The following is a 27,178-nucleotide window of genomic DNA, read 5'->3' on the forward strand; positions in this document are numbered from 1 at the left end:
ACACCTGGGCGCGCAGGTGAGGCGCTGCCGAGCGCCCTCCGGCCCGCGGGGAACGGGGAGGCCGCAGCCCCCGCACCCCCGCCCGCCACCCCGGAGGGAGCCCCGCGATTTCGCCTCACGTCTTTATTGCGCTCCACTGCCCGCTCCTCGGGGGTCGGCGGCACCCCGAGCGGGCCTCGCCGGCCCCGACGGGGCGGCCGCGGGGGCACGGCCGGCACCCGCCCTTCCCCCGCCCCCCCCCGATCCGCCCCGGGGGGCGCGTGCGGCCTTGCGGGCCCCGGGGCAGCCCCGCCGGTCGCCGCGGCGGGGAGGCGCGCTCCCGCGACCCGCCCGGGGGCAGGGAGAGGCGGGCTGCGCCCCCGCGGAGCCGCCCCCCCTCCGCTGCCGCGGGCGCCCGGGGCGCGGGCGCGCAGCGCTACCGCCCGCTGACGGAGCGGCTGGGCGCGGGGACGGCGCTGGCGTTTTGGAGGGAGTTTGCATGTGGTCAGTGCTGTGTTGCTAAGCCAGCCCCCAGCTCACATTACACACTACTGTATTTATAACCTCTCGGAGCCGTTTCCCCCTTCGAGCAGTTCTCTGGGACCACCTTCTATTGGCTTCAACCTCTCCCACTTCTTGACATCTGAGCAGCTCTGAGAAAGGCTCATCTAGGTCCGAGTGTTTATGCAGCGGAGACTGGCCACTAGGGCTAAAGACCTGGATTATCTGAGCTCAGCTGCCTGCTGCAAAGTCTGTCGTTGCCGTTTTGGAAAAAAAAATCCCAACCCCGATCTGTTTACAGTGAAAGTTGACAAAGGGTGGTGAAGTTGGATCTTTCCTAAACTCTCCTGCCTGGAACCTGAGACTTGCATGCCATGGATCACACACTCTTTGGCTGCCTGCGCAGCCCCCATGCCACTGCGCAGAGCTTGCATCCTTTCTCCCAGTCTTCTCTTGCCCTGCATGGAAGATCTGACCACATGTCCTACCCTGATCTGTCTTCTTCTTCTTCCTCTTGCATAATAGCGGGATACCCCAATGAGGAGGGCATGTTTGCCAGCCAGCATCATAGGGGGCACCACCACCATCACCACCACCACCACCACCACCACCAGCAACAGCAGCACCAGGCTTTGCAGACGAACTGGCACATTCCTCAGATGTCGTCTCCTCCCGCCGCGGCCAGGCACAGCCTCTGCCTTCAGCCCGACTCAGGAGGACCCCCGGAGCTGGGCAGCAGCCCCCCCGTCCTGTGTTCAAACTCTTCCAGCCTGGGCACTAACACCCCCACGGGGGCAGCGTGTGCGCCTGGGGACTATGGCAGGCAGGCTCTGTCCCCGGTGGAAACAGAGAAGAGGTCCGGCAAAAGGAAAAGCGACAGCTCAGGTAACGGCTCACGCTTTCCCCTGCGGGGCGGGACCCCCGGGCGGGGGGTGCCGGGGGGAGCTGCGCTGCTGGGCCCGGGTCCCCCGCCGCGGCTCGGCTGGGCTCGGCTGGGCTCGGCTGGCCCCGGCCGCCGCCGTGAAGCCGCCGCCCGCGGACACCGGGCCGCCGGGGCGCTCCTTCCTCGGCGCGCTCTCGGGCTCTCCATCACCGGGGCGAGCTTGATTAGGGCTGCGGGGGGGGGGGGGGGGGGGGCGAGCGAAAAGTCAAAATCCAGCACGTGATAGAGCATGAAATGAAGGTGGTGGCGGCGGGGGGAGAGTTTCCTACGGGCAGGGAGCGAAACGTTCCCAGTTTAGGTGAGGATTTTCGCATCTGGCCCCGCGTCCCCCTCCCCCCGGCCCGACACGCCACCTCCGCTTCAAAATTCGGAATATAGCGCGCTCCATCCCCTCCGCCCCTCCGCCGCGGAGCTGCCTGCGGTTCCCAGGCGATTGCACAACGCTTGGAAGCTGCCTTGGAAGTGGGATTCGGGAGAGGAGCCGGTGCCTTGCTGCTGCCCCGTATCATCTGGGGGCGCCTGCATCAGATCCTCCGCGGGGAAGGGGCAAAAGGGGGAGCCTGGAAAGCGGCCGGGCGCGGACAGGGGTTTCGGAAAGCCACCGCACCTCAGTTTGCTGGTGGCGGGGGCGGGGGGAGGGAAGGAGCTGCCTGCCTTTTAAAATCGCTGCAGTTCTTGCTTCAAGACGAGCAGAAAAACTACTGTAGACTCGCAGTCATTCCAGGGCGATGATTTGGCATCACTGAGCACGCAAAAAACCAGCTTGACATAAATCTCCGCTTTCTAAAACGGCAAAGCCTGTCACAGCCCCGCTCTGACAAAAGCCACGCGGCGGAGGCAGCGCGACAGATGGCACTTCCCTTAGGGCACACGTAAACCGGGGGGGGGGGGGGTGGTGGTGTCATCAAAAACATAGCGAGGCAGGCAGGAGGCACCTGAGAAAGAGAGGGCTCAGCGGTTTGGAAACACAAGAGCAAGCGCACCAAATTGTTTGTTGTTGAGGAAGAGAAAGTGAAAGGTTATTCCAGATATTTATGAAGTTCACAAGTGAAACCATGACCTTTTCACTTGAAACGTTGTGAACTTGGTAAAGTGGTAAGCAACAGAAACTATTTTAAAAAACAGCCCTCAAGGATATCATCATTTTCTTTGTTGTCCGATACATTAAGAAACGTTTACAAGTAATTCAGAATGGGTTTAACTGAATTTAATCTTACGTAGCTGGTCTGCGGGCTGATAACTCTTCCAAGATTAAAACCCGTATTTAGTTAAAAATGGTGGCAAAATCTATTGTTGCATCTTCATTACATTTTATGAGATAAAAGGAAATCTCTGGTTTTGTGAGGTGTATGAGAAACGCTAAAATTTGAGTCCTCGTTACGGCTGGGAACATAACTGGATGCCTGCGGGTGTAAGGACTTACTGTATTTGTCAGTCGATCTAAAGCTGAAGAAAGAAAGGAAATTGGTCCCTCTCACTGTCAGGGAAGTATCTGCATCGCTTTCTGTTTATATCATTTTGCAAAGCAAACAAAAAAACCACCAGGAGGGAAAGTCCCAAACCTTAGCCTCAAAGTGACTGGCGTCTTCCACTGGATTTGGGGACAAGGGTTCGGAGCCTTTAGCCATGGTTAGGCTTTTCTTGTGCTCTACTCCGAATCTCACTTTCTAAGACTTTCTGAAGATAAAGGCAGGTAACTATTTCCTCCTCCCTTTCCCTAAGAAAAAAATATTATGGCTGTTCACACAATCGTGGATCTATCAAACTGAAAACGGGCATCTTTTGACGACAGCAACTGTTTAGCTGCTGTATCTTTGGTTTTTCTTCAGGGAAAGCCTGAGTTTTGGACTGAACATTTAACCCCACCCCTTTATGAAGCCTGAGCTCTGGTGCTGGATATTTAATGCCCTTCTAATGTATGGCAGCAAGAACTATTTTTAAGTCGCTGCATTTCTGTATTTGTCATCCATAATTGCCCCTCGTTTGATTAAAAATCACCCCCTTTATTTCTCATTAAGCTGTTTTTTTAAAACAAATTACTGTACTTGAAAGAATTTAATCCACGCCTTCCTCACTTTTGGGAGACATATTCATCACACTTGGATCTATTTCAGTAAGCATTTGTATAAAGTCTTAATAGTAAATAACTAAGAAGTGAAGAGAGACTGTTTTAAGTTTCCGTGCCAGCATTCTGAGACAATTATTGATGTTCTTGCTTATTTACAGATATGTTTCCTCTTTTTAAGCATATCACTTAAAGCCACAGAATGTTAGTGTTTTCTTGAGCACTGAATCTGTTCTGCATTTCAGAGCTGAATTAACCTTAGGCTACCCCTTTCTTGCACTACTCTGCTTTTATTGCTGGATGTTTAAGATCAGGAACGTTGATTCGTAAAGCTGAGTATACAGATCGTTCAAAGAAAGTAAAACGTGAGCATTCCTTGTGTCATTTATCTCCCCAGCTAGTAACTGTTGCTCAGCCATAAAGATACTCTGAAAATTGACCACCAGAGAGTCCCCATTTTACTTATTTGTTACGATGGCGGGAGTGTAATTTTTAAAAATTATAAACAAAAATCCAGAGGGCGAGCAAAATTTTGGACAATAGGAACTGTGTGTTTGTCCCTGTGCTAGCTTGTTTCCCCTGGAATTAACATATTGCAGGGGAATGGGAGGATAGAAGCATTTTGCAGTCTGCTCTGTTACGCTTTTGTTTGGGATTGAGAAAGCAAGGTGAAATGTGCTTTCATGGTAGTTTTATAAGCTGTCTGACTTACAGTTTTCTTTTGCCCTAACCCAGGTTTAAGCAGTTTGGGAAGTTCCCTTTGAAGATATTGGATAGGCTGCTACAGAACAGGGTGAAATTGTCCACTGTTCTGGTTGTAAAGGACTGGGAAATACTGCTTACTCTAGTCATCAACCCCTGCCTGCTACAGCTGTCCGCGTCTCCAGGTTTTGTAGTTGCTCTCTCATTATCTTCAGAACATTCCTTCCAACCTGCGTAGGCCCAGAAGTGGGTCAGTAAACTAGCCTGTGAGTTGAGAAGTGATGCACACAAATCTTTAGATGTTAACATTTTGCAGTGAATAATGGCATCTGCATCCTTGCCTTTGTAACTCAGCTCTGCATGTGTCAAGGATGTAGGAGTAAAAAGACGATACTAAATTTGAGTCTAGGTTACAAATAAAATTGCTGATTTTAAAGTGCACTAATGGTCAGAATTATCTGTGTGCTAATGAGGTGCGGATGAAAACCATGCTGAGTGTATAAAAAACATATTCTTGGAGTGCTTTGTTGCTTTGTGGTACGAGTTGTTCTATATGGAATACTTTGGATTTTTCTAATGCCTTCTCTTCTCATTACTTGCCTGTAACTTTTAGGGCCATTTTATTTCTGGGTTTTATAAAGTAGGTTTTCGCTCTGAGATGATGCGGAACATATCAAATGCAAAATTACTACTGCGGTTGTCTAAGTTGGCTCACTTAAGTCCAAGTTTTCTTAAAACTTCAGTCAGGAGAAAAGCATACCAATGCCTATATAGGAAGTGTAATCTTGGTTTACTAAGAAATACAAAAAGAAAGTGAATCCGGTAGCCCTACGGAAGCCTAAAATCCTATGGCAAAAAAAATATCTGCACTATGCTGAAAAGACCAGGGGGAGGCTGAGTACTGTTGATGGAGTTCTTCTAAGCACTATAGCTATTCAAACATTTAATTGCGATAGATAAATGCAAGTTATAAGCAAATTTGATTCCAGTTAAAGTTTAATGTAATTAAACACATGTCCCCAGGCATGAGAAACCTTTTTTAATTTTTATTTTCATTTTTATTTTTATTTTTATTTTTTAAAGTTTGACATGGAAAAATGTTTTTATATGGTGCAGATTTCCAAGGAAAGGCTAGCAGGTAATAACAACTATTCATATTTTTGACTCTATTTACAATAGTATAATACAGAAACACTGCTGTTAAACCTACAAAAACAATTCAGGAATCCAGTGTTTCAATAGCTGTTCTGCTGGTTTTTGTTCACTAAGAAATCAAATGGAAAGAAAACAATACTTTTTTTTTCCAGTGTTTTAACATCTTTTACAACCTACCTATTCTCAGCATGCAAGCAGTAAAAAGTTACATCTCCAGGGCATTTATTTTAAACAGATCTATATATCATAAATCATATGTACTTGTTTGAAATGGTTTCTAAAAAGCAGGTCATTTTGATAAATGATTATAAATACTGTGAAATCATGGGTTTTGAGGACTTCTGATTGGTTTCTGAAACACATCATGAAGAAAAATGAGCTGCACACTTGTAGTCAAAAAGAACTGTGTAACTGATTCATCAATATGTCTGTGCTTTTCAGCGTGGTTGTAAACGGAAGCAAGAAAAAATACATGATAAAGCATAGTTTTTCTGGAAAGAGTTAATTTGTTTGGTAAGCCGTGTCAAAGCATCACTTACCATTAAAAAACCCCATCAACAACAACAAAACACCTCTGTAGATTTCAGAAATGAAACAAGTTCAAAATCCAGTGAATAATGATCATACTTCTAGGAGAAAACTTTTAAGGGTGATTGCTTAGCAAATGTTGGCTAACAGGCTGCTTGCTGGATTGTTTAATAGTTGCAAATTTGCAGTATGTTCACTTTTGCTCTCAGGAAACACAATCAGGAACTTTTCTAGGACTGCAAAATTTTTAAACACTATTTTACTAATACAGTTTCAGAATTCTTTGCCCATAGCCAAAGAGTAATTTTGTGTAGACAGAAATAAGTATGGCCTCTAATTATGTATTTCTGTCTGTTTATACATATAATTCAGTAGGATTTACACTCACCCCCCCCCCCCCCCCCCCAACCTGCCGTCCCAATCCAGACAGGAGCACAAATGTTTTTGTGAGAAGGTCTATTGACTCTAGTGTAACTATTGGAGTGCTCAAGGTTTTTTAAGCCATTAGAGTTTAATTGTATTACTCTGTTTTAAATCTTCAGCACAGAAATGTAATTGCATGTTATTCTGGTATTATTTTGTATTAAGCACTATCAGGGATCCCAGTCTTCAAAGCAAAGTCACCAAGGGGTCTGGATGTCTATGAGGTGTTGTACTAGAACCAAATGTAGAAGGAGATACGGACACGTGGGGCTTAAAGATCCACATATTCTGGCAATATCTGGAGAAAATGTCACAAAAACTTTTCAAAAAATTATAGTTGTAGTTACATTTCAGGATTTTTAAACTGCTGTTGCATGGTAGGGAAAGAGAAATGCTTTATAATTCTTGCATATATTGATGGGTAAAATGTTAGGGTTGCCTGCTTATTTGAGCATTGCCAATTCAGCATTATATATATAAATTTAATTTTAATTTCATTGGTCTTAGCATCCTAGGATAAAATTTGTCCTAACATATCTAGAATAACTTCTCTAGTATTTTGCACAGTAAGTAACCAGATTCTGGATTTTTTTTATCAGACTTGTTGCCCGTTTTAGACTTGCTAATTATTTATTAAGTGCTTTTTTAATGAGCCTGTTCATCTGCATATAGTTTGCCGTTTGGAAATACTCATTCTTTAGTGACATGATGACTTCATATGCTGTATCTCTGAAATCCTCAAGAGCAGGATTGAGCTCTGTGTCTTGAAATTCAAGGGAAGGTGACAACATTATCTTTGCTGCTGTCTGCTAATAATCTGGATTATTGCTTTCAGCAAATACAATATTACACAGCAGCATGAATGTTTGCTGTAGCATGTTTCAGTAGCAAAATGTATTCTACCGAGCAGTTTTCCCAGTCTCTGGAAAGAAAAAGAAAGAAGTCTGGTTTCATTGCTAGAATGAGAAAAATTTAAATCCATCAGTAAAATGTAGTTATGGTGGGGTTGGGTTCAATCCTTATTTTTGCTATGTTATCCTGTGTCCTTGTTCTAATACATTTAAGAATGCAACTTGAAAGGCTGTGAAAGGAAAGTCATATTTTTTAAATATAAATACTTGCATATGTCGCTAATAAGGTTTCTAACTAAGATAGTGTGGGTTTAGAGAAGTTTGATAAACAGTGCTTGAGGCCACTTCATTACATCAGTGCACAGCTGGGCACTTAACCCAGCCTTATGATCTATCTCAAACTTGTGTCCTGTCCTTTTATATCTGTTTCCTCAACCCATACAATGGCTACAGCAGAGCTTTCCTTCCATTTGTAAAGTACTGTAAGTTTTTATTAAATGAAAAGCTTTGTGTGAATGTGTGTGCAGGCGTGCTTTTCGTAGTAGGCTTTAAAGACTCACAGATCTGCATCACCATTTCTCAAGCACTGCTGGTGGCAGAGTAGGAGCGAGACAGTGTGCAGCCACCCTGCAGCAAAGAGCCTTCCTCCCACTTCTCAGCCAGGCAATCGCATCACCTTTACCAGCATGAGTTTGTGTGGCTGCATAGGTGTATGCAGCAAGAAGGCGTTTGACTTCTCGGGTGAGTGTCTGGGGTCTTTGATGGCTGGGTAACTGCTTTTCCGTTATATTTCATGAAAGTTTCAATTGAAAAATAGCCTGGTGTAATTGTGTTGGATGCACACAATCTAGGCTTAAGTGTTTGAATAAAAAAAGTTACTAAAGTTTAAAAACACACATTCTAAGGGAAGTTTCACCTGGAAGATACTGATGACAAAGCTCCCACTGATTTTTTGTAGTACCAGATTTTAAGATGTCTGTTCTTAACTGTGAATGTAGCTTAGCTTGTGAGAAGGAGATAGACCAGTTAGCCATGCTAGAGCTCATGTTTTTTGTGCTGCGCTGTCTTGCATGCTTCCAGCGGCAAACACAGCAAAAGAATGCTTGTTTAAAAAAACACTGCTGCCCTTGGTCTTAGTTTTCTAGCATTTGTTGTCCTTGTTATTTATGAATATGTATTACAAAGTCTGTGTCCTTTGATAAGTTTACCTAAACCATATCCATTTACAATAATATTTTAATAGACAAAAATGTAAATCACACTGATGTTATTCCATAACTTCTAATTTTATGTATTAATCTGTAATATTGCTAATGCAGAGTTACATTACTGTATCCTAGCATTCACTAAGTGATGCAGAGTGGGCAAAAAAATCATTAATATAATGGGATATAGTAGTAGACAGTTCATTGTCATACATGAAAAGTTTCTTTTGAAGTCTTCTACTAGTGTTATAAATAGACAACTTGGGCTCTTAAAATTCTGCTTGTTAACATCAATGATATTAAAGATGTAATATTCATTGTAAATTAGGGAGGATGTCCTTCATTTTGAGATCTTGGACCTACAGAAGACAGTAACATACCGCCTATTTGTAACATGAGTTTATTTTCCATATGGAATGTTAATTTTACAAATAGTTTTGGCGGTAGGTTACTTGAGTGGAAGTTGTGCATATTACTAAATAGGCATGTGATTATACATCAAAAGAAAAATCAGAAGTCACATTTGGAAATTGGCTACTGAATATTTTGTTGTTTAATGATGAATGTAATCATTCAGTACCATGCAGTTTAAAATCACTGGAGCTTCTTGCTCGATACAAAGAAAAAAAAGCAGTCTGAACCGTACTTTGAAAGTTACCTGTGATGAATAAACCTTGCAGTAATGGGAAAAGGGGCCCTTAAAATACATAAACAGAAGAAAACAGACATGAAAACTTAATGGTCATTTGAAGGAAAGGTTATTTTGTATTTGAACCTAAATTTCCTTTTATCTTTCTTTTTAACTAATGAAACAAAATAATTGACAAAACAGCAGAAGAATCAAGTCTCAAAGGAATGAGTCACATCTTTCATTTATGATGGAAAGGCATAGTTCTACTAAACCAATAAAATCCAGTGGATTATGAAACCCTAACTGGAAGCCAAGTGATCTTTCTTTCTTTCTTTTCTTTCTTTTCTTTCTTCTTTTCTTTCTTTTCTTTCTTTTCTTTCTTTTCTTTCTCTCTCTCTCTGGCTTTCTCGGTCTTCTTTTCTCTCCTTCTTTCTTTCTGTTCCTCTCTCTCTTTCTTGCTCTCTCTCCTCTCTTTTTGTGAAGCTGCCTCTTGAACTAGAGAAAAATTGGTTGATTGAACATTATTTTATAGCAAATAGGATATGAAAAACTAAAACTGAAACAGATTACTGCAGGCTTTTAAAAGCTTTCCTTCTGCATGCTCTCAGATCTCTAATAAGTTTTTTTTTTATTTTTAGCAAGTGAGCCTGAACAAATGCTGCCTTACATAAACTGCGTTAGATGCACTTCAGTAGCCTCTGACACCGTTGTGGGTTTTAATTCTTAGACTGTGGTCCCATGATGATGCCAGCATACATTTAATTTTGTATGTTGGGAGATGAATGAATTCTTGGGTTTGCTTAAGTCAAAACTAACTATTGAGTGGAGCCAGGACTTCACAGCAGAATTAGTCAGATAACTTTGATACAAATACACCTGAAGTTAAGTGTATGTTTACACATTGATGAACTGGGGGCATTAGTCACTTAAATTTACCAAGCGGAAAAAACTGTTTCCCACTTTGGTCGTTCTAAAAATAGATTCTAAAAAATCTGTTGGACATATGTGGACTGACAACATAACTCTGAAGAGAGTTGAATGAACCATGGGGTTTTCTACCTGCCCAGCAAAAAATGGCATGTTATAGAAGTACGCAGTGTACCCTGAATGTGCATGGGGGCTTCTTTGAAAGGGGATGTTTTTACAGGGTGAGTGAGTCTCCTCAGGCACACAGGTCTCAGTAGTTTTTCAAGCCTTTTATTTTCTTCCAGCTGGTGCAGAACACCAGAATGCTGCAGACCCCATCCTTACAGGGTATGTGGACAAGCAAAGCCTACTTGTTAAAATGTGCTTATTACCATAAAAAGAATGGTAGGAACAGTGACTAGATGCCTCCTAAATTCATAAAAATATCAGTTAGTTTAGTGAAGGAGAAAGAACTGAAGTCAGATCTCTTGATAAACTATACAAAAGCATATTTTGAAACGCTTTGGTACACTGAGCTGGTAAAAATGGTGTGAATGGAAGCCTGGGCAGCCATCAACTGCTCAAAGATGCATTGTAAAGCTTTGTGCTTAGAATTCCAGACAGTATTTTCTGCCAGAAGAAAACAGCAGTCTAAAGGGGGGGTAAGGCATCTTCACTCCTTTCAAACTGGTATTTTCTGAACTAGACTTTAAAGCCTAGTAAAAGTCCACAACTCTTACTTGCCTTACAGATGGCTTAGGGAGAACTGAGAATCTTGCAAGTCCTCTGCACTTTGGAATTACTGATTTGATTGACTCAGAAGTGATGTAGCAGCATAAAGCTTTTTTTTTTTTTTTTTTTGCTTTTTTTTCTAAATTCTTTTTATATTCTTTTTTTTTTGGGAGTACCACAATAACCTCAAGCCTCAGCTGTATGCTAAGTCTTTGCGTTCCTGAGGACATTAGGACAATACACACTAATGGTCTCACTCCTGGATCCCTCTCCCTCCCTCTTTTTTTTTACACAAGTCCATTTCTGAAGGAATGTATGCCTGTATATCCTTTCAATTTCTATTTATCCTTGCAGAATGAACACTTTATTGCAAAACAAGAATACCACACTTTAATCAGATTTCCATTAGATGTTTACCTACAATATCTTAAGAACTACAGTGATCTGCTACATAAAACAGTACTTTTAGGTAATGTTAGTCTAATTGGTAGGCAATGCAAGATGAAACAGTTATCGATCAGTGGAGCAGAGTCAGATAAAAATAGGAGGCTTCATTAGCAGTTATCCATAAGGCATCTTGAATCTGCAGCACTATCTTCTCTTGTATTATTACCACTCTTAATTTACATGATTTTCTAATAGATTATATTATTGGACCAATAAAAAGAGTGACTATTTTGCCTGTATTACTTGTTTTTATGAAACAATATATTAATATTAAAAGTAGTGAATAGAACAACATAAATTATAAATAAAAAAAATGATGTGAATACACAAGGAGAAAAAGCTGGAGACAAGGCTGCAAATATTTTGGATTGGTTTACATTATGAAGAAATATGCTGCCAAACTTTCCTGTAGCTTTGGTTTAACTTTGCATTTTAATTTTTTTTCTCTGCTCATTCTGACCCCTTTGCTTTTTACACGTTGATACATTGCTACAACTTTACAAGTCAAACATCTTTACTGCTTTAATGTGAGAGTATGTGCAGAACTCTAACAGTATTCAAACACTATAAAGCTATCTTTATGTCACTGGTTCCAAACTGAAGTTTAGGCATGCACAGAAGGTGCCAGTTGAATTTGTAGTCTGCTGGCATGAGAAGTATCAGAGATTTAATATTTTTGTATTTGCAAACATATCGGGAGAGCTTTGCCAGACATGACACCAAAACAAACACTGTTTTTTGGATACAGATTGTGTGTTTCAAGTACAGTAGCTGAATGTGTCCAGCCTTTTTGAAGTGTGTTTGGTGAAATATAACTTACAGAATGACCCAGTCCTTCAAAGTTCTTGGGAAAGCTGTTTCTTTCCCTCCTGCAAAAGTAACTCAGTGCTTTGCCAGTCTGTACACTGATGCTCCCATCCTGTCAAAACTTAGGTTACAGTGTGTAATTCGCTTGAAATTAGCAGTATGATGTTGAAAAAGTTAAGCACAGGCGTGTCAGTTGCTAGTCAGTCATTGATTCCTTCAGCTTGATGGTGTGCGGCTAAGAAGTGTTTGTTGTTCCACAACATATGGGTAGATACCATAAAAATATTATTTATGAAGACTCTGGCTTGCTTTGTGTTTTTCAAGCATGCTTCCACAGCTAATTGATAGTCTTAATTCACACATACACGAACTAAAAGCTGCATCCATTTTAACCTTGAAACATGTGGCTGACTTGATTATGTGGATAAATTGAAAGCTTGATGCTACCCATATAGTGGAGTCTGGCTACATGTTATTGCTGGTCTATTAATTAAAAGGACCTTGTTAATGTATCAGCAGAGTCTTACTAAAAAAGGCAGAGGTGAAATCCACACCAAGCTAGAAAAGCAGGAAGTAACTGCTCTTATCTGAGGTATTCACATGACCCTACGTGGACCCTTACTAGATCAGAAGTTATTTGCTGGGGGTATGTGTTCCCTAAATACTTCTGGAAGAGTCCTTCTGCAAGTTTGGGAATGGAAGCAAGTCCAGGGGATGTGTAGCATGTTGCACAAGAAGCACAAAAATCTCACTAATCAGCCTTTGTACCTTCACTGCCATGCCATTTAATGTCTCATGTATCTTGGCCCTGCATAAAGCCTAAGAGCTAGCTTTATGCAGTTAATTTCAAGTTTCTTCATAAAAGCAGACAGCATTTCCTTTGCTTCCAGGGCAGGAATGCACAGACATAGGAAAATAATGCTCACAAAAGAGACCTTGGGGAAGCACAAAGCATCTTTTTACAGGGCCAAAACAGCTTTGTCCTTGGTTTTGCCAGTACAAGGCCATGGGCTGCTGCTTGTTCTCCTCAGGGTGAGAGCTATGGTTTAGAAGGTCATATTTTGCCATGAGAGTTTGCATGTTGCTTTTATCAGATTTTCTCTCCAACATGTTTTCAGACTGTTTTGCAAATATTTGACTTTAAAACCACTTAGCAGACATCAAATCCTCTTTCCCTACCCTGGCCCTCTCTTGGCTCCTTTCTGAACCTTGCCAAAACCAAAACTGATTAAATGATCCTACCGTTCAATCAAACTCTTTTGAAATTCCCTTCCCAGAATCGTTCTGGTTCCAGCTTATCCTCTCAGAATTAAACTTATTACCCTGTAAGGCATTGCCAAACTGCTGCTCAGCCAGTGTTTTGGATCCGGTTTCTTATCTACCTCAGTGTTTAATCCGTGTTGTCTGAAGGGTGTCCTTTTTCTATTCACACTCTTCTCTGCCTTTGGTATGGCTCATGTACATGCAGGAAACATCCAGAAGCAATATTCTGTCATTATCCCAATGGCTTCAAACCATCAACTGTTTACTGTGAACTTACTTTTGGTACCTGTCAGTCAGTTATGGCTTTTGTATGCATTTATGGTGTGTCAGAAAAGTGTGCAAGGCTGAGAGTAAACGGGAGAAAAGAAAAGAGAAAAAAAAATATGTTTCATGTGCTCTCGTCTTCTTGAGGTCTTAACTTCATAAGGGCGTGCACCACAGAGCAGATTCTGTACACAGCTATAGTGGAAATCCAGCACAACCCAGACATAACAGTGCTGATGGTTAATATTTAATACAAGTGATATACCCAGTGTTGAGCAGACCCTTGTGTAAAAAGGGAGTACTGGAAACTAACCCAAATTGGTGAAAAAAATATGAATCTAACATTCTTAAGAGGCACTCTTAATTCCAAGACTTTAGGTAATAATTACTCGTGCCAGAAGGAATGTGCTTCAAGGAAAGTAAAGTCTCATTTTGAAGGGGCCTGTAAACTCTTTAAATAGCATTGGCAATTTGTCCTTTCACTCTAGTTTTCTGTAAGAATTTTGAAAACAGTAAAATATTTGTTTGTGATTCCATATCATTGATATAATAGCCATGAACATACATTTGGTGTGTGTGCAAGTGTGTGTGTGTGCATGTGTGTATCAAATCTAAAATAAGGGCAGATAGGGACCTGGATAGTCCACTTGATTTGACTGGACCAGCACTGGGTTATGCTGTGCTATGTCATTCCTGAACATATTTTAAAAACAGTTTGGAGAGGATGAGGGAGCTGCAGGCAGGGAGAGAAAAGAAAAGTACAGGAGCCTTGCTGATACATTCTGAGCACTTGGACTTGGCAATTTTGCAGTTATTTTCAAGTATCTAGAGTTTTTCAGCGTAGTATCAGCAAATAGAGTTCATGGTAAAATTACAGAAGATATTAAATCTGAACTCTGGAGACATAAATTCACATGAGGATCAGATCACAGGATTGGCTGCTTTCCGGCTAGTCTCCAGTGGGCTTTTTTCCATATCACAAAAATCACCATACAGTTTGGCACAACCTTCAGGCTCAGTGAAGAGGGTTCTGTTCCAGGACTGAAATAGCCAAAAGCACTAAATGCCAGAATTGAGGTGCATTTGCAGTGTAAGACGGAGACAGTTTTACAGCTTTTGTCTCAACTCTTCTTTCCCTTTGCTAGGAATAAATCTCTGGGTTTTGGTAAGAGTTCTATCAACTTTATAGAGGAAGGAGGGAGGAACCAGACACTAACCTTAGTACTTGTGACTTTATAACTAATGAAAACTTAAAAGCGTGTTGTGTTAGTAACTCACATTTCTGCAGCACACATTAGAATCTAATAGACAGTATTTGAGAAGATTTAAAAAATAGGTGAACAGATATATTTCTGGTCAAAATTAGAAAAAAAAAATAAACAAGAAAGTTACAAACTTCTGAAAGTGATGGAGTCCTGCTCCCTTCCCCCACCTCCCATCAGCAAGCTGATGTTTCCAGCAACTTCAAAAACAGAAGACTTCTCTGTAATCCTAAATGTACATAAGGAACAGATTAAAGTCCTGATTTGTGAAAAAATTTGAGCATATGCTTAAGAACCATTGACTTCAATGGGAGTTAAACATGTCCCCACACACGCTTCTTGAACTGGAGACTAATAAGGATATTAAAAAGGATCAAGAGGCTGCCCCCCTTCAGGAAATGCTGCAAAACTGTCATAGCTGAAAGCTTTTTTTGTCATAGTCATATCGACTTTCATCACTACCCTTCTCACTTCACTTCCAACCTTCACAAAGCGGAGAAAATCACTCTTCCCTTCTCTTCCCATCTCTTCTCCATGCTACTTTATGCCAGGCTAAGATTTCTCTGTCTTCAAAAAGGACAGGCACTACAGACTGCACTGTCCAGTAGCGATGCCTTTATTTCCAGTGTAATGAATGTGGATGACGATCAGATGGCACAGTGGATGGTGGTTGAACAACCCCCCTGAGCGAAATAATTATAAGATAATTATTTACATTGCTATCTAGCTATGCGGACCTAGGAATGATTGGAAGGGCAGAAAACACAGTGCAACTTTAAAACAAACCAAAACACTTTACTAAAAAAGTCACACGTAATTTACCTGAATGAATCTTATCCTATTTACAGGGAAAAAAGATACCACCCACCAAACAGCAATCCATATTTATATTCTTTTATCAGATGAGTGACAGATGGAGTGAAGTAGTGATGACTAAAAGGCTTGAGTATGGGCTGATTTCTTTCAGTTTGGTATGACAAAACAGGTTATGTATATGGTTTGTGAGTGTGGTACTCATTTATTAAATGCCCATTTGGACTTTAAAAAATAGCATGCCTTCAGTAGCAGTCTCAGGGAACAGACTCCATGGTGTAATAAATCTCATTTGCAGGAATTTTGGCCTGATACTCTTAATATACTCTGACCTTTCTTTTTCTGAACCTTGTCTCAAGCTCTACTGCACTTCTAAGTAATTTATCCCTTCTCTTCGTCATCCAGCTTTAGAAGGCAATTATCATGCATACTTATACACAGGATTAGATAATTTGGGGATAAGTCTTTGTTCTTATCTTCAAATCATTTCATTCCAAATTTCTTTATTTTATTTCCTTAAGGAAAACTCTTTCTACAGCTGAAGATCAAAGGTAACTTTGACATAATGGCTGTTTAGGATAGTATCACTTTTAGAAAATAATTTATGCAAGAATCATAAAGCAGTAGAAACATAAACCTGAACAGAGTTTGGAAAAGAAAAACTAATGAGAAGAAAGGTCGTTAGGTATAGGAAAAGCTGAAAATGGACTGTATGTTTCTTTCTGTCTCCCATATTTTATTAAATTAGCTCATGTAAATTAGTAAAGATGTTTCCTGCTAACTCTGTTTATGTGCTTCTTGAAGCAGCTTTCTTTCATTCAAGTCAGAAAAACCCACAGATTTCCATCCGTGGTTTTATGTTTTTACTAGTTGCTTTTTCCTTTGCTGCTATGTGTGTTGTAAAACTAAAATGAGATATCCAGTTATTTTTTTACTTTTGTCCAGTGGTGTCTACTTATCCATGAACCTTCTTGAAAGTGTTGAATGTTTCAGTATTCATTGTGATAAGCCTGCAAAATTTCTGTGTTCTTAAGTAGAGACTTTATTAAAATGTTTGAATTGGCACATTTCTGCAGAATGGGTTTTCCCATAGTGGGAAGAGGACTGGGAATGGACCTTTACTCTCCCAGGGGCACTACCACCTAGTTATATTTGCCTGTCTGTCTCAGTAGATACCCTCTAACATTTAAATACAAAGACTTATGACTACTTAGCACAGCTTTCAACCATCTTAGGATGTATCAGAGTCCAGGCGCAATGATGTATCCTGGAGTCTTGCAGAGCATTGCAGCTCCTGTATCAGGTTTTGCACCACTGTAGGATGGACATCATTGTCCTGAGCAGCAGGAATTACGTAGCCTTAAAGCTTCCCTTAGCATGGTGTGGTACAGCACGCATCGGCATATGTTCTACTTCCACATCATGATGTGATCTCCCTTCTGTTTTCTTATATAATTTACTTGGTAATTTTCTGACTGTTTCTGCTACTGTGTTTTGTTTTATGCTGATTTTCAGTCTGCTCTGTCTTCAAATCTGTAAGTTCATCTGTGATCACTTTTTGATGGCCAAGTAAGATGGATTCATATTTTTTAAAATGTATTAAACCAAAAAATCTTGTTCCAAAAGATACTGTTTTGAAAGATATATTTTTACAATGACTTTATACAAACTTCATGTCTGCTAGTAATAAAAAAGAAAATATTGCAAATAGTCCCTAACTGGGCAGTTTGCTAAGTTAGTGTTTTATTCATCTTATTATACTAAGGAATTTAAAAGCTAGAAAAGCTGGCATTAAACTGAAAGGGCAATGGAAAGTTGGTAGCCTAAACATTTGTTTTGATTCATATGGAAGGAAAGAATTTGGACCAGATGCTTGAAAGAGCTCAGAACCCAGCAGCCCCCATTGTTCTTCATTTAGGTGCCTAAATGGTAACAGTTGGGTGTGCAGCTTTCTTGAAAGCCGATCCTTTTGTGTTGAGGCAGCTTTTAGGCTTTAGCCTATCTCTTCCTGGCTGTAGAACTTTAACTGTAAACATTTTATTCCAGAATTGTCCCTCATCTATATCCTTCAAGCATTTGCTTATAGTTAAGAGATCTATTGTTAATATTGCAGGGCTGCAGCCCCTTCAGCGTGTCCTGAGTTTTACAAATACGTCCCTCATGTTGCTTTTTTACTGGGGACTTCTCTGCATCTAATGCTTCGGTAATACATTTTCAAGGAGTTCAACCAGTGTACGGACTCTTAAAATGCAGTATATTCATATAATTTTGTTTGCTTTAGGCTGGAAATCATGTAAAATGTAAAATATTTTAAAGAAACCAGGGCTGTGCACTTTCTCCTAAAGTAAGCTCCCAGTCCTAGAAAATGTCTTGAATGAGGCTAGTGAATAGGACACTTGCAAATCATTGTGCTTGTACTTTAAACTTGCTAATATACAGATCATCATAATATAAGTAATTGCAGGATTGGGTTAAATCAAGATCAAACAAGGCATCTAGTGTGTCTTCTTATAGTTAAAAGAAGGATAGGAAAGATTAGCTCTTGATTTTACCTAAGTTCTGTATACACACCACATACACTCTCACACACAAATACAAACACAGTAAAAATACCATTTCAACTTCTGTTGTGCTGTGGGCTGTATAAAATGTTGCATTTGATTCAAAAGCACCTTTGGACTTCATTCTTGGGTGACGAGTTCTTAAAATTTAGATAAAATTGCTAAAAGGAGGGGACTATTAGTAGGCTTAAAAGACTTTAAGACCAAATTTTAATAGATAAGCCACCATGACACCCTGCATCCCAAAAGTAGAGAAGATGGGTGGCTTTGAAATAAGACATGGGACAGAAATCCAGGAGAAAAAAGTTGAGTTTCCAGCTCTGCCATAGACTTCTGTCTGCTAGAACATTGCCCAGAGCCACCCAAACAGTCTCTGGGGCTGGAAGTTAGCATATATGGGTCAGCATCATGGTTTTGCCAGGCAAACTGCCCCTGCTGGGAAGCAAGTATACTATTTTGGGCAAAACACCCTGACTGTACTCCCTATAGGAGTCCCTGTGTAGGCCCACTACTTTCATTTCCTTCAGAGTAATTTCAATAATCTTTACACAGTGCTGTAGTTATTCCATACTTCAGATCTTAGGCCTGTAAAATGGGCAAAACTAGCTTACAGTTCCTTATGTATAAACAGAGCTAAACCATTCAGGATGTCACACCAAACTTCAAAATGCAGTGATGATTCTAGTTACTAAATGCTGGGTGAATTACCCATCAACGTATTTTTGGGCAGGTATGTGGCACCAAAGAATAAATAACACTTTTTATTTTATCGTCTTAAATGGAGGCTTTTTTATCATTTTGATGATTTTTTTGAGCCAATTATTGGCAGATGTGCTTTAGCCAACCATATGTATAGAGGTGATGTACAGATATATTTCTCTGCCTCAAATATTCCAGCTTCTTTCCAAATGGTGTGTTTATTTGGCTGATGCACGACCTCAGCCAGACATTTTTCTGAAATTGAATCCAGATCAAATGGAATGCCCTGCTGACTGGCTCGATCTCAGTGCTTGCCTTGATCAATGTTCCTCACCCTTACAGAAAATGGGCAGTTGTCAGGTTAGCTGCAATTTTCAACACAGGTTGCTATATGTTATCCATAAATCTCTTTTACCTTCTTTGATAGATGCAGTTATCACATCCAGTTAGCATTTGAAGACGGTAGCAACATAAATTTGATAGTGTCTTGCTCTAGAATGTTTTTATTTATTTATTTTTCACACTGAGACCACACAGTTCTCTGAGTAAACCTTCACATGTTGCAAACCTACCAACTTCTGAAAACCCTGTGCCTTTTCCTCTGGTTGGACTGAGTTTGATCAGCCATATTGCACAATTTATATTGGGTCTCACCCAAGTTTCATATCGATTTTCATGTTTTATTGCTCTGATGTAAAATTGTCCTCCACCGGGAGCTGTCGTGAATTGCCATATTGTGAATTGTCTCTCCAGAACTAAGAAATTCTCTTCTGTCCTGAGATGTAATTGGAAGAGATTGGACACCCAGTTGTTTCTTGCCTGTCCCTGACTGACTCATTGCCAGGAGATACGCAACAGTCTGGCTCCTTCTGCTGTGTTTTCCAGTCTAAATGTAGGCTGTCGATATACCTGGATATTTTTCAGTACAGTGGTTATTACATTTCTCTACAGAGCTCTCGGAAATTGTGTGAAGGGTGCTATATAAATGTACAGATTAAAGTGGAGTGGATTAAATAGGACTGGATTTCTGGAATGCATATCACCCTTTACTCTGAGTTCTCATAGTGTGGTTAGAGCCAGCCTGTACTGCATGAACATTTTTTTGTGATGTCCATTTAACCAATAAATCTGTCATCACTGACTGGTCTCCATTTCCTCTGAAATAAACAAATCACTATTAGGTTCTTTGAAGCAGCAGACTGCCAGGAAACACAAAACTCACTTCTGCTTCATCCACGGAGATAAAGTAGTTAGTAAGTGGAAATGAGCTGCAACTGAAGGAGCCTCAGTGTTCTCACACCTGCTAGAAAGTACAGTAGATTTCCACACAGCAGGAATTCAAACAAACCTCAGATCACTGTGCGCAGTGAAAGTGAGCTTGCCTAGCCAAGAAATGAATTGCAGGCCCTTGGAAACTACTTAAAGAAAGCCAGTTTCACAGGGACAGAGGAAATTTGAAAGAGTCCAGGAAGCTCTTCTAGGTCTGTGGTGTCCGTTGTGTCCGCTGTTGTTTGCCTGATGCCATATTTCTGACCTCCACACTTCTCTGGCTCCCTTTTTGAGCTAGAGGTCCTCTGCTCGCTGCACTTGGTGTTGCACTCCGCAGGGCACCTCGCTCTGCCTTGGCTGCCTTTAGCGCCCAGTGTTTTCACGTGTAAGTTTGCATCTGCTTTTTCTTTACTCTTGAGCTGGGATTTATTTCACTGTAGTCTCAGTTTCCCAACAATCTGTGGCTTACCTTTCATCCTTTACCTCTTTTCAATGTGAAAAATTAGTCTTGAAAAGCTAGTAAAGTCCTTAATTCATTCTGGTTGTTCTCTGCTGTACTGCTTCCACTGCTGAAATAGGTTGTGGAAATGAAGCTTCTGACAGGCGTGTGTAGCTGTTGTGAAGGGGAAAAGATCTTGGGTTCAGGTTCTGTAACTCATTTTTAAGTTAAGTTGTGTAGTTCACTTCTTCATAAAAGTGAAGGAAAATGTTCCTGTTAAAATTTGCAGTTATTTTCAGCAAAGTAGCTTTAAGCTTTCTTCCTAATAAAACCTGACTTTTCACCTGTACAAATGTCTGTGAATATGAAAGGTACAAGAAACTGCTAATGGAAGCTGAACTTAGGTCAGGGAGAATCAGTAACAGAAGAAAGATGACTTCTTTCAGGAAAATCAAGTGAGTCTTCATTAGGGATAGACTCCCGGCCCAGCAAAAGTTAATGAGAATTTTTAAATGGTTCACCTTTACATAGTTTATAGTGGTGAAAAAAAGTTCGTATTTCTTTATCCATTCCAGTTTTTTATGCTTGTTTCAAAATCATTTCATGCTTGTTAAGAATTTTAACATCAGTATTTCCAATGACATTTTTTACTTGTTGGAAAACAGTGTTATTACAGTTTCAGTAAAAGTTCTATCTTGGATTTGAATCCACAGCCAGTAATTATTTTTGTCTTTGGTCCTATAAATAAAATATTTAATTTGTTCTTATCCAAATCCTTTAAACTGACTTATTTTCAGACTCATACTGACATTCCACTCTATTTTTTATTTTTAGCAAATTCAATACTTCACATTTTGAACTCACGATAAGGTAGAAACTATTGTTATAATTACTGCAAGTATAAACACAGGCTTCAACTGTATCCTGTCCAAACTCTTTTTCTAAACCATGTATTCAGATTGTCTTCTGTTGCTTTGTGTATATACTGAGTTTTATAAGTGAATATGGACTTTAAATAAATTTACATGTTTATACCAGAAGTGACTTAAGGGGACATTCCTGTATCTGTCCCTTTCCTGCCATGAGCTGGGTATTTGCATGATCCCAGCACAGTGCTGAAGTGTCTCTGTCTTCCTTGGCGGAAAGATAATGGAAGGTTGAAGGGAACTGGAGAGAAAGACAGTGCTGTGTGGAGCCAGGGAATGTGCTTCACCACACCCTGTCCTGAGCCAGGAGCTTACCCCATCACACGACCTCGTGTGAGGGTGGGATGGGGCTGCCCTTCTTCCTTTCTTTCTTATTCTCTGGACTTATAATTGCTTGCACTAGTGATGGGGAGATGTGAAAACAGACCCATAGTAAAATGGTGTAAAACTAAACCAAAAGGAGTATGGCACTTGCCGTGGTGCCAAATGTTAGATCTAATTTGGAAAACTTCTGGAAATAACTTGGGGCTCCAGTTGACAATATATATTTTCTGGCTCGCGATTAATCCCACGTAAGTGGTGCTTTTGTCAATAACAGAACAAAAGCATGGAAAAGAAAGGCATGTATCTGTCTGCCATACGTATGACAGTTCAATTCCTACAAAACACGCTACTTGTTTATAAAAATGGGATTAGTTTCCAAATTACAGTTGCCAAAATGTCCTGAAAAGAATCCATACACACTCTGAAAAAGTGTTTAGAGATGATTTTTCAAATGTGATTTTGGTAGCTTCAAGTGCTGAAAAGGCGTGTTTGTTGAAACTACATAACTGTTTAGGTCCTGATGTAATCTGTGATCATTTGGAACAAATAATGAAATGGTGGGAAGAATCAGAGAGAACAAGAAAGGTTATATAAGTTGAACTTGCTGAAAATACTATAATCCAATTCTAGCTGGTGGGAATATAGGAAATAGGAACTAGAAAGTACAAAGCCTGGTCATACCTTTTTCTTTTCTTTTTAATTTTTCTCACTTCCAGTTATCATCTTTTTTTGTTTGTTTGTTTGTTTCCCAGAGAATTATGGCCCATCATTAACAATAAATGTTGACGGTTTTTCACATGAAGAAGTATCTGCGCACCTGTATCTTTGTATCAGTCAGGTAGCATGTAGCCTTCTGCATAGATGGAAATCCTGTTTTTTTCCACTTTCAAGCTGATCTATTAAAAAACAAAAAAAAAGAGGGGCAAAACCCCCCATAAGATTAAATAAGCACACCTTAAAGTATGTGTGAATGAAAATTGCATAAGCGTTCTTGGTTTATATCCTTAGATGATTTATTTATGTAACTACTAAAGCACCTTGTTACAGGAAGAAGGAAAATTTGAGGGCTACTAAACACTTAGCTCTACATTACAAGAACTTCAAGGAATTTTAGTTACATGACAACTGTAAGGATGTTTTTACATTTTACTCAGCAAATAAAGGGTGACTTTCCCTGTTGATTCATTTAATATCTCTGAAATTGTAAAGAATGCAGTGAAGAAGCAGATTTTTTCCAGATCAAAATATAGTAGGATAAGGTAGTGCTAAAATGGAAACTTCAAGCCATTTTAAATAATCCTGAAAATCAAAACTTTGAAACTTCTGTGTTTGGTTTGATAGCTAGCTTTGTAACAGTTAAATGCTTGGGAGTTTCCTGTTTACTTTGTCTTCCAACAAAATAATGATAGGAAAAAAGTGGCATGCAGACAGTATAAATTCAGTCAGAAAGACAATTGTTTTCTAAGAATTAATGCAGTCACATAAACCTAAGTGTGGAATGATTGTGCAAGCCTCAGGTAAGCATCAAAAAATTTCAGGCTTTTTTCCCAGAAAAAGCTACAGCAAATTTTTCAAGGCTGGTTCACTGTTTTTATTTATGCTAGTAGAGTGTTTCTAGTACGTGATGAATTGAAATAATAAACAGTTTTAAGCTACTTTACGAGAACCCAAAGATGTCATGAATTCTGTGTATTAATGTGGCAGAACAGAATTAACTTCTTCCTGTGTGTACTACACAGCTTTTGTTTATGTTGTGTGTATGCATGCGCATAACGTATTAAACCAGAGTTAAACCAGCTTTTCATCTGCTCCTGTAAGCCATGAATTCTGGAGCCACACTTTTCTCATGGCAATGGAGATTCATACTTGTGGGGAAAAAAGACCAGGCTCCCTGTTTGTAAGCCTCTTGCACTCTTAAGTTTTTTTAACTGTTTCAGTGGGACACGGTTGTCCTGGAAAAGTCATATCTTGGAGAGAAAAAGCTGCCAGGTTGCTCAGGCCATTTCTGTGGAGGGCTTTAAATAGCTAGAGAGAGACCTTGAGGTGGTCTCTTTACTTCAAGGGGGAGCCAGTGCAGTGAGCAGCAGAAGAAAGTGGTATGTCATGTGAATCTTCATGCTCAACAAACTGCTTGTGTGTTTATCTAATCAACTTGAGCTTTTTTTTTTTTTTTAAGGATGCGTGACTTAATACCTGCATATGCATTACATCAGTTAGCAAGGTCTGCTTATTGGTGCCTGCTTTGTTTCGGGTCGGACAGGGCATAATCTTCATCATCTGGAGTGAGAGTTAAGCATGGTGTGAATCAGTCCAAGCAATCCCCCACGCAGGGGCTAGGCAGTGACAAGAGCATCTGCCTGCACGTCTTAACATCAGGAGGAGGGGGGTGAGGCGGAAGGCATTCAGAGAGAAGGAAGCATTTCAGACAAGTACTTTGGTCCTGTCTAGAGTCAGCTATGCCTTGTCCAAGTGATGATTTGTACCGGATATAATGTTGCCATCTCCTACATTTTTCTTAATATTGATTTAGAGTAAATGAGGAGCTGAACATCATTTTTAGCCTCTCAGCATTATTGCCTTTCTGGTTCTTAACCACTTTTGTAGAAATATTGCATGCTTTGAGAAAGGAATGGTATAGATATTCCAGTACATTGTATTCGTAATGATTCACAATGTTCTGAATCTGAGAAGAAAGTCTCTGTGTAATAAACAGTTAAAACCGGGATAGATAAATCTGATGATCAATAGCAGCAGAACATGTAGAGAAATGACTAATCCAGAACAGCATTATGGGTCATTGAAGGTCATTTTCTTAAAAAAAAAAAAAAAAAAAAAGGGTACAAAAGGCAGTGTACTTTTCTGAGCACTTTATATCACTTCTTTCTTCTCACACACACATTTCTGAGAGTTGTGAAACAACTTATTGTTCTTATCCCGTATGAGTGCTCCACGGGATTCTGATTTGTAAACAGGTTTTCAGAACTGGATTTGAGCTAATGACTTTCATACACTATGTTTGTTCTTTTACCAAGTTTTAAAAATTATTTTGGCTCCCCTAAACGTCTCTTGTGTGCAAAGGGAATTTCAAAATGGCTGTTTTCTAATTATGCTTAGGAACATAAAAGTCTAAATACTGGTAAGTGATTTTACCCCTAGGCAACTTGACATATGAGTTGCCTAAAAGTAAATGTCTGATTTTCATAGCTCTTTTATTGATAAATCGTCATCATGCATTTGCAATGATGTTTCTATAATTTCAGAAATTATTTCCACCCTGAAACCATTTTTGGGTGATTGTGGCTTGTATTCCTGCTTCATAAATATATTTCTGGAGTTTTAGGTCATGTTTCTATGTATAAGGACATTGCGTATTACCAGTTTGTCATGTAGAAGATATGTTGATTTATACCCACAAAAAAATGGTGCTTTCAGATGTTAAAGCAGCTGAATTACTGTGTAGCTCAGTGGACCTGAGTATCTGTTGACACAGCTCTCACAAAAGGTTGCACACCTTCTCACAAAAGTGTACAAAGGTTTACTGAGAACCATATATACATTTTCATGTTGCTTTTGTCCTTTCATTCATGGTTTAGACCCCAATACGTTTCTTTTCCTTACCCTTTTCTGAACACAAGTCTAAGGACACTGCATTTTTTGACCTTTTCCTATGATTCTTTAATTTCCTGCAACCTTTGATATAAATTATACTTTTTTTTTTGGTCATAAATATATTGTAAGGAATTTCAGAATTGGACCACTTAAGAAGACCATTTTGATTCACAGAAACAGACCGTGTTGCTGTTGCCTCTGCAGTTGTACCTCAGTGGGATGTGACCTGAACATCATCCTACGCCCTGTCTGCACACTTTTGACTAGATCTTACATAATCTCATTCTTCCTTGCCCTTCTTTTCCCCCAGGTCTATTATTTAAAATGTGAGGGGTTTGTGATACTATTTATATGCAAAACAATGTGTAAATTCACAAATTTGCCCAGTTACTGCCACACCTTACTCAAAAAAGGATCAAAGTCTTGTTCAAGATAGGAAATGTTGTTTTCAGTTAGATGAATTGGGAGACTGAGCTGCAGGATGTCACAATTGTAATGTTTTCCCTCAGTTTTTCCTTAAAACCTGCTCTGATGATAATAGCTGGGATTCAGTGATGAACATTTTGACTTGTTTGTTACCACCATGAAGAAGTGAGGTGTAGCACATGATAAATGCATTGCCAGCTCCTGGGAGCATGGACTTAGATTTGTTAGTATGCAGCGTCCAGTATAATGAAGAGGCCCTTTAAGCAGCACAGCTACACTAATATATCTGGATAAAGAATAATATATCTGGAGATTTCTCTGTCTCATCTGTGCATACATGTCTTCGCTCAAAAAAAAGAGGAGCTTCTGGGCTCTTTCTGCAGTTTTTGAACTATACAAATGTCTTCTTAGCCAGGGGACTAGCCTTCCTAGCTGAGGTAGGTATTCATCAGTCTTTGATTGATTTGTAGTCTTTCTGAAGTAGTATTATAAAATTGTATTTGTTTATTGATTTCCCTTTAAGGCTTAGTAGGGTCATGTATTAGTGTCCTCATAAGTTCCCTTCTCTGAGAATTAATGATGAATAATTTCAAGTAGTAGCAATGGATTCCTATGATCTCTCAGTGCAAGTTAAAACAAATCAAATAGAAATGAAGCAGAATTAGTTCTTAAGTGATTAAAAGGCATGTTTGATATATTAAGATACATAAAAGCAAGTGTGGATCTATTCACTAGCTTTTTGAGGGAGGTCCTATTTACAAACACACCACCATCCACGCAAACAATCCTGTTTGACTTGCATGTTAATGTATGGGTGAATTAATCCTCATTAATACGTTGAAGGATGGGTAATTTGAACTTCTTACCTGGTCACTGTTGATGCAATCCATGAAGGAATGACTGGTGATTTTTTTATGTTCTCAGCCTTGTCTTAGCAACATTTTCTCATTTTGTCCACAAAACTGAAGATTAACTTGCATGGCAGTTACTGCAAGGCAACTTTTATTGCATCAAAGGCTTTCTGAAGGGCTGTCATGAAGGTGAATGGGGAGAGAAAGGGGTTGATACTGAGATTTTTTAATTGGGACTAGATCAACTTGAAAGAGGTGAAATTTGTGGAGCCAGGAATTATTTCAGTGAGCCATCATTGGAAAAAAATGGTTTATGTATACATTTTTATTGATTAAATGACTTAAAAGCTAATGGCAGTAAAATGAGAACATTCTGTTGTAATTACACAACTATGAGATTTGTTTCTTCAGCTTTACGTCCGGATAAGCAGCTGAATTACAGAACACCAAATAAGCAAGAGGTCTAAATCCCCAAATAAAATAAGTTGATATTGTAACCAATGAGATCTGTTACGGTGATGGTAGACCAAAGTGTCCCTTAGAAATCAGGTTAAAAGAAAACAGCAGAAGAAAAGACAGACTTTAAAGGCAAACTAC

General features: G+C 39.8%; 1 protein-coding gene across 1 annotated transcript in view; it reads left to right on the forward strand.

Annotated features, from left to right (window-relative positions):
- Positions 1 to 567: 567 nt before the first annotated feature.
- Positions 568 to 27,178, forward strand: part of MEOX2 (mesenchyme homeobox 2) — a 55,696-nt gene continuing 29,085 nt past the window's right edge. Inside the window, exon 1 of the mRNA XM_056338162.1 lies at positions 568 to 1,365. Within this exon, the coding sequence (XP_056194137.1) occupies positions 855 to 1,365 (511 nt within the window). The 5' untranslated portion in view covers positions 568 to 854. The remainder of the gene's footprint in view (positions 1,366 to 27,178) is intronic.

Source organism: Falco biarmicus, chromosome 4 (genome assembly GCF_023638135.1).
Source record: "Falco biarmicus isolate bFalBia1 chromosome 4, bFalBia1.pri, whole genome shotgun sequence".
NCBI lineage: Eukaryota > Metazoa > Chordata > Aves > Falconiformes > Falconidae > Falco > Falco biarmicus.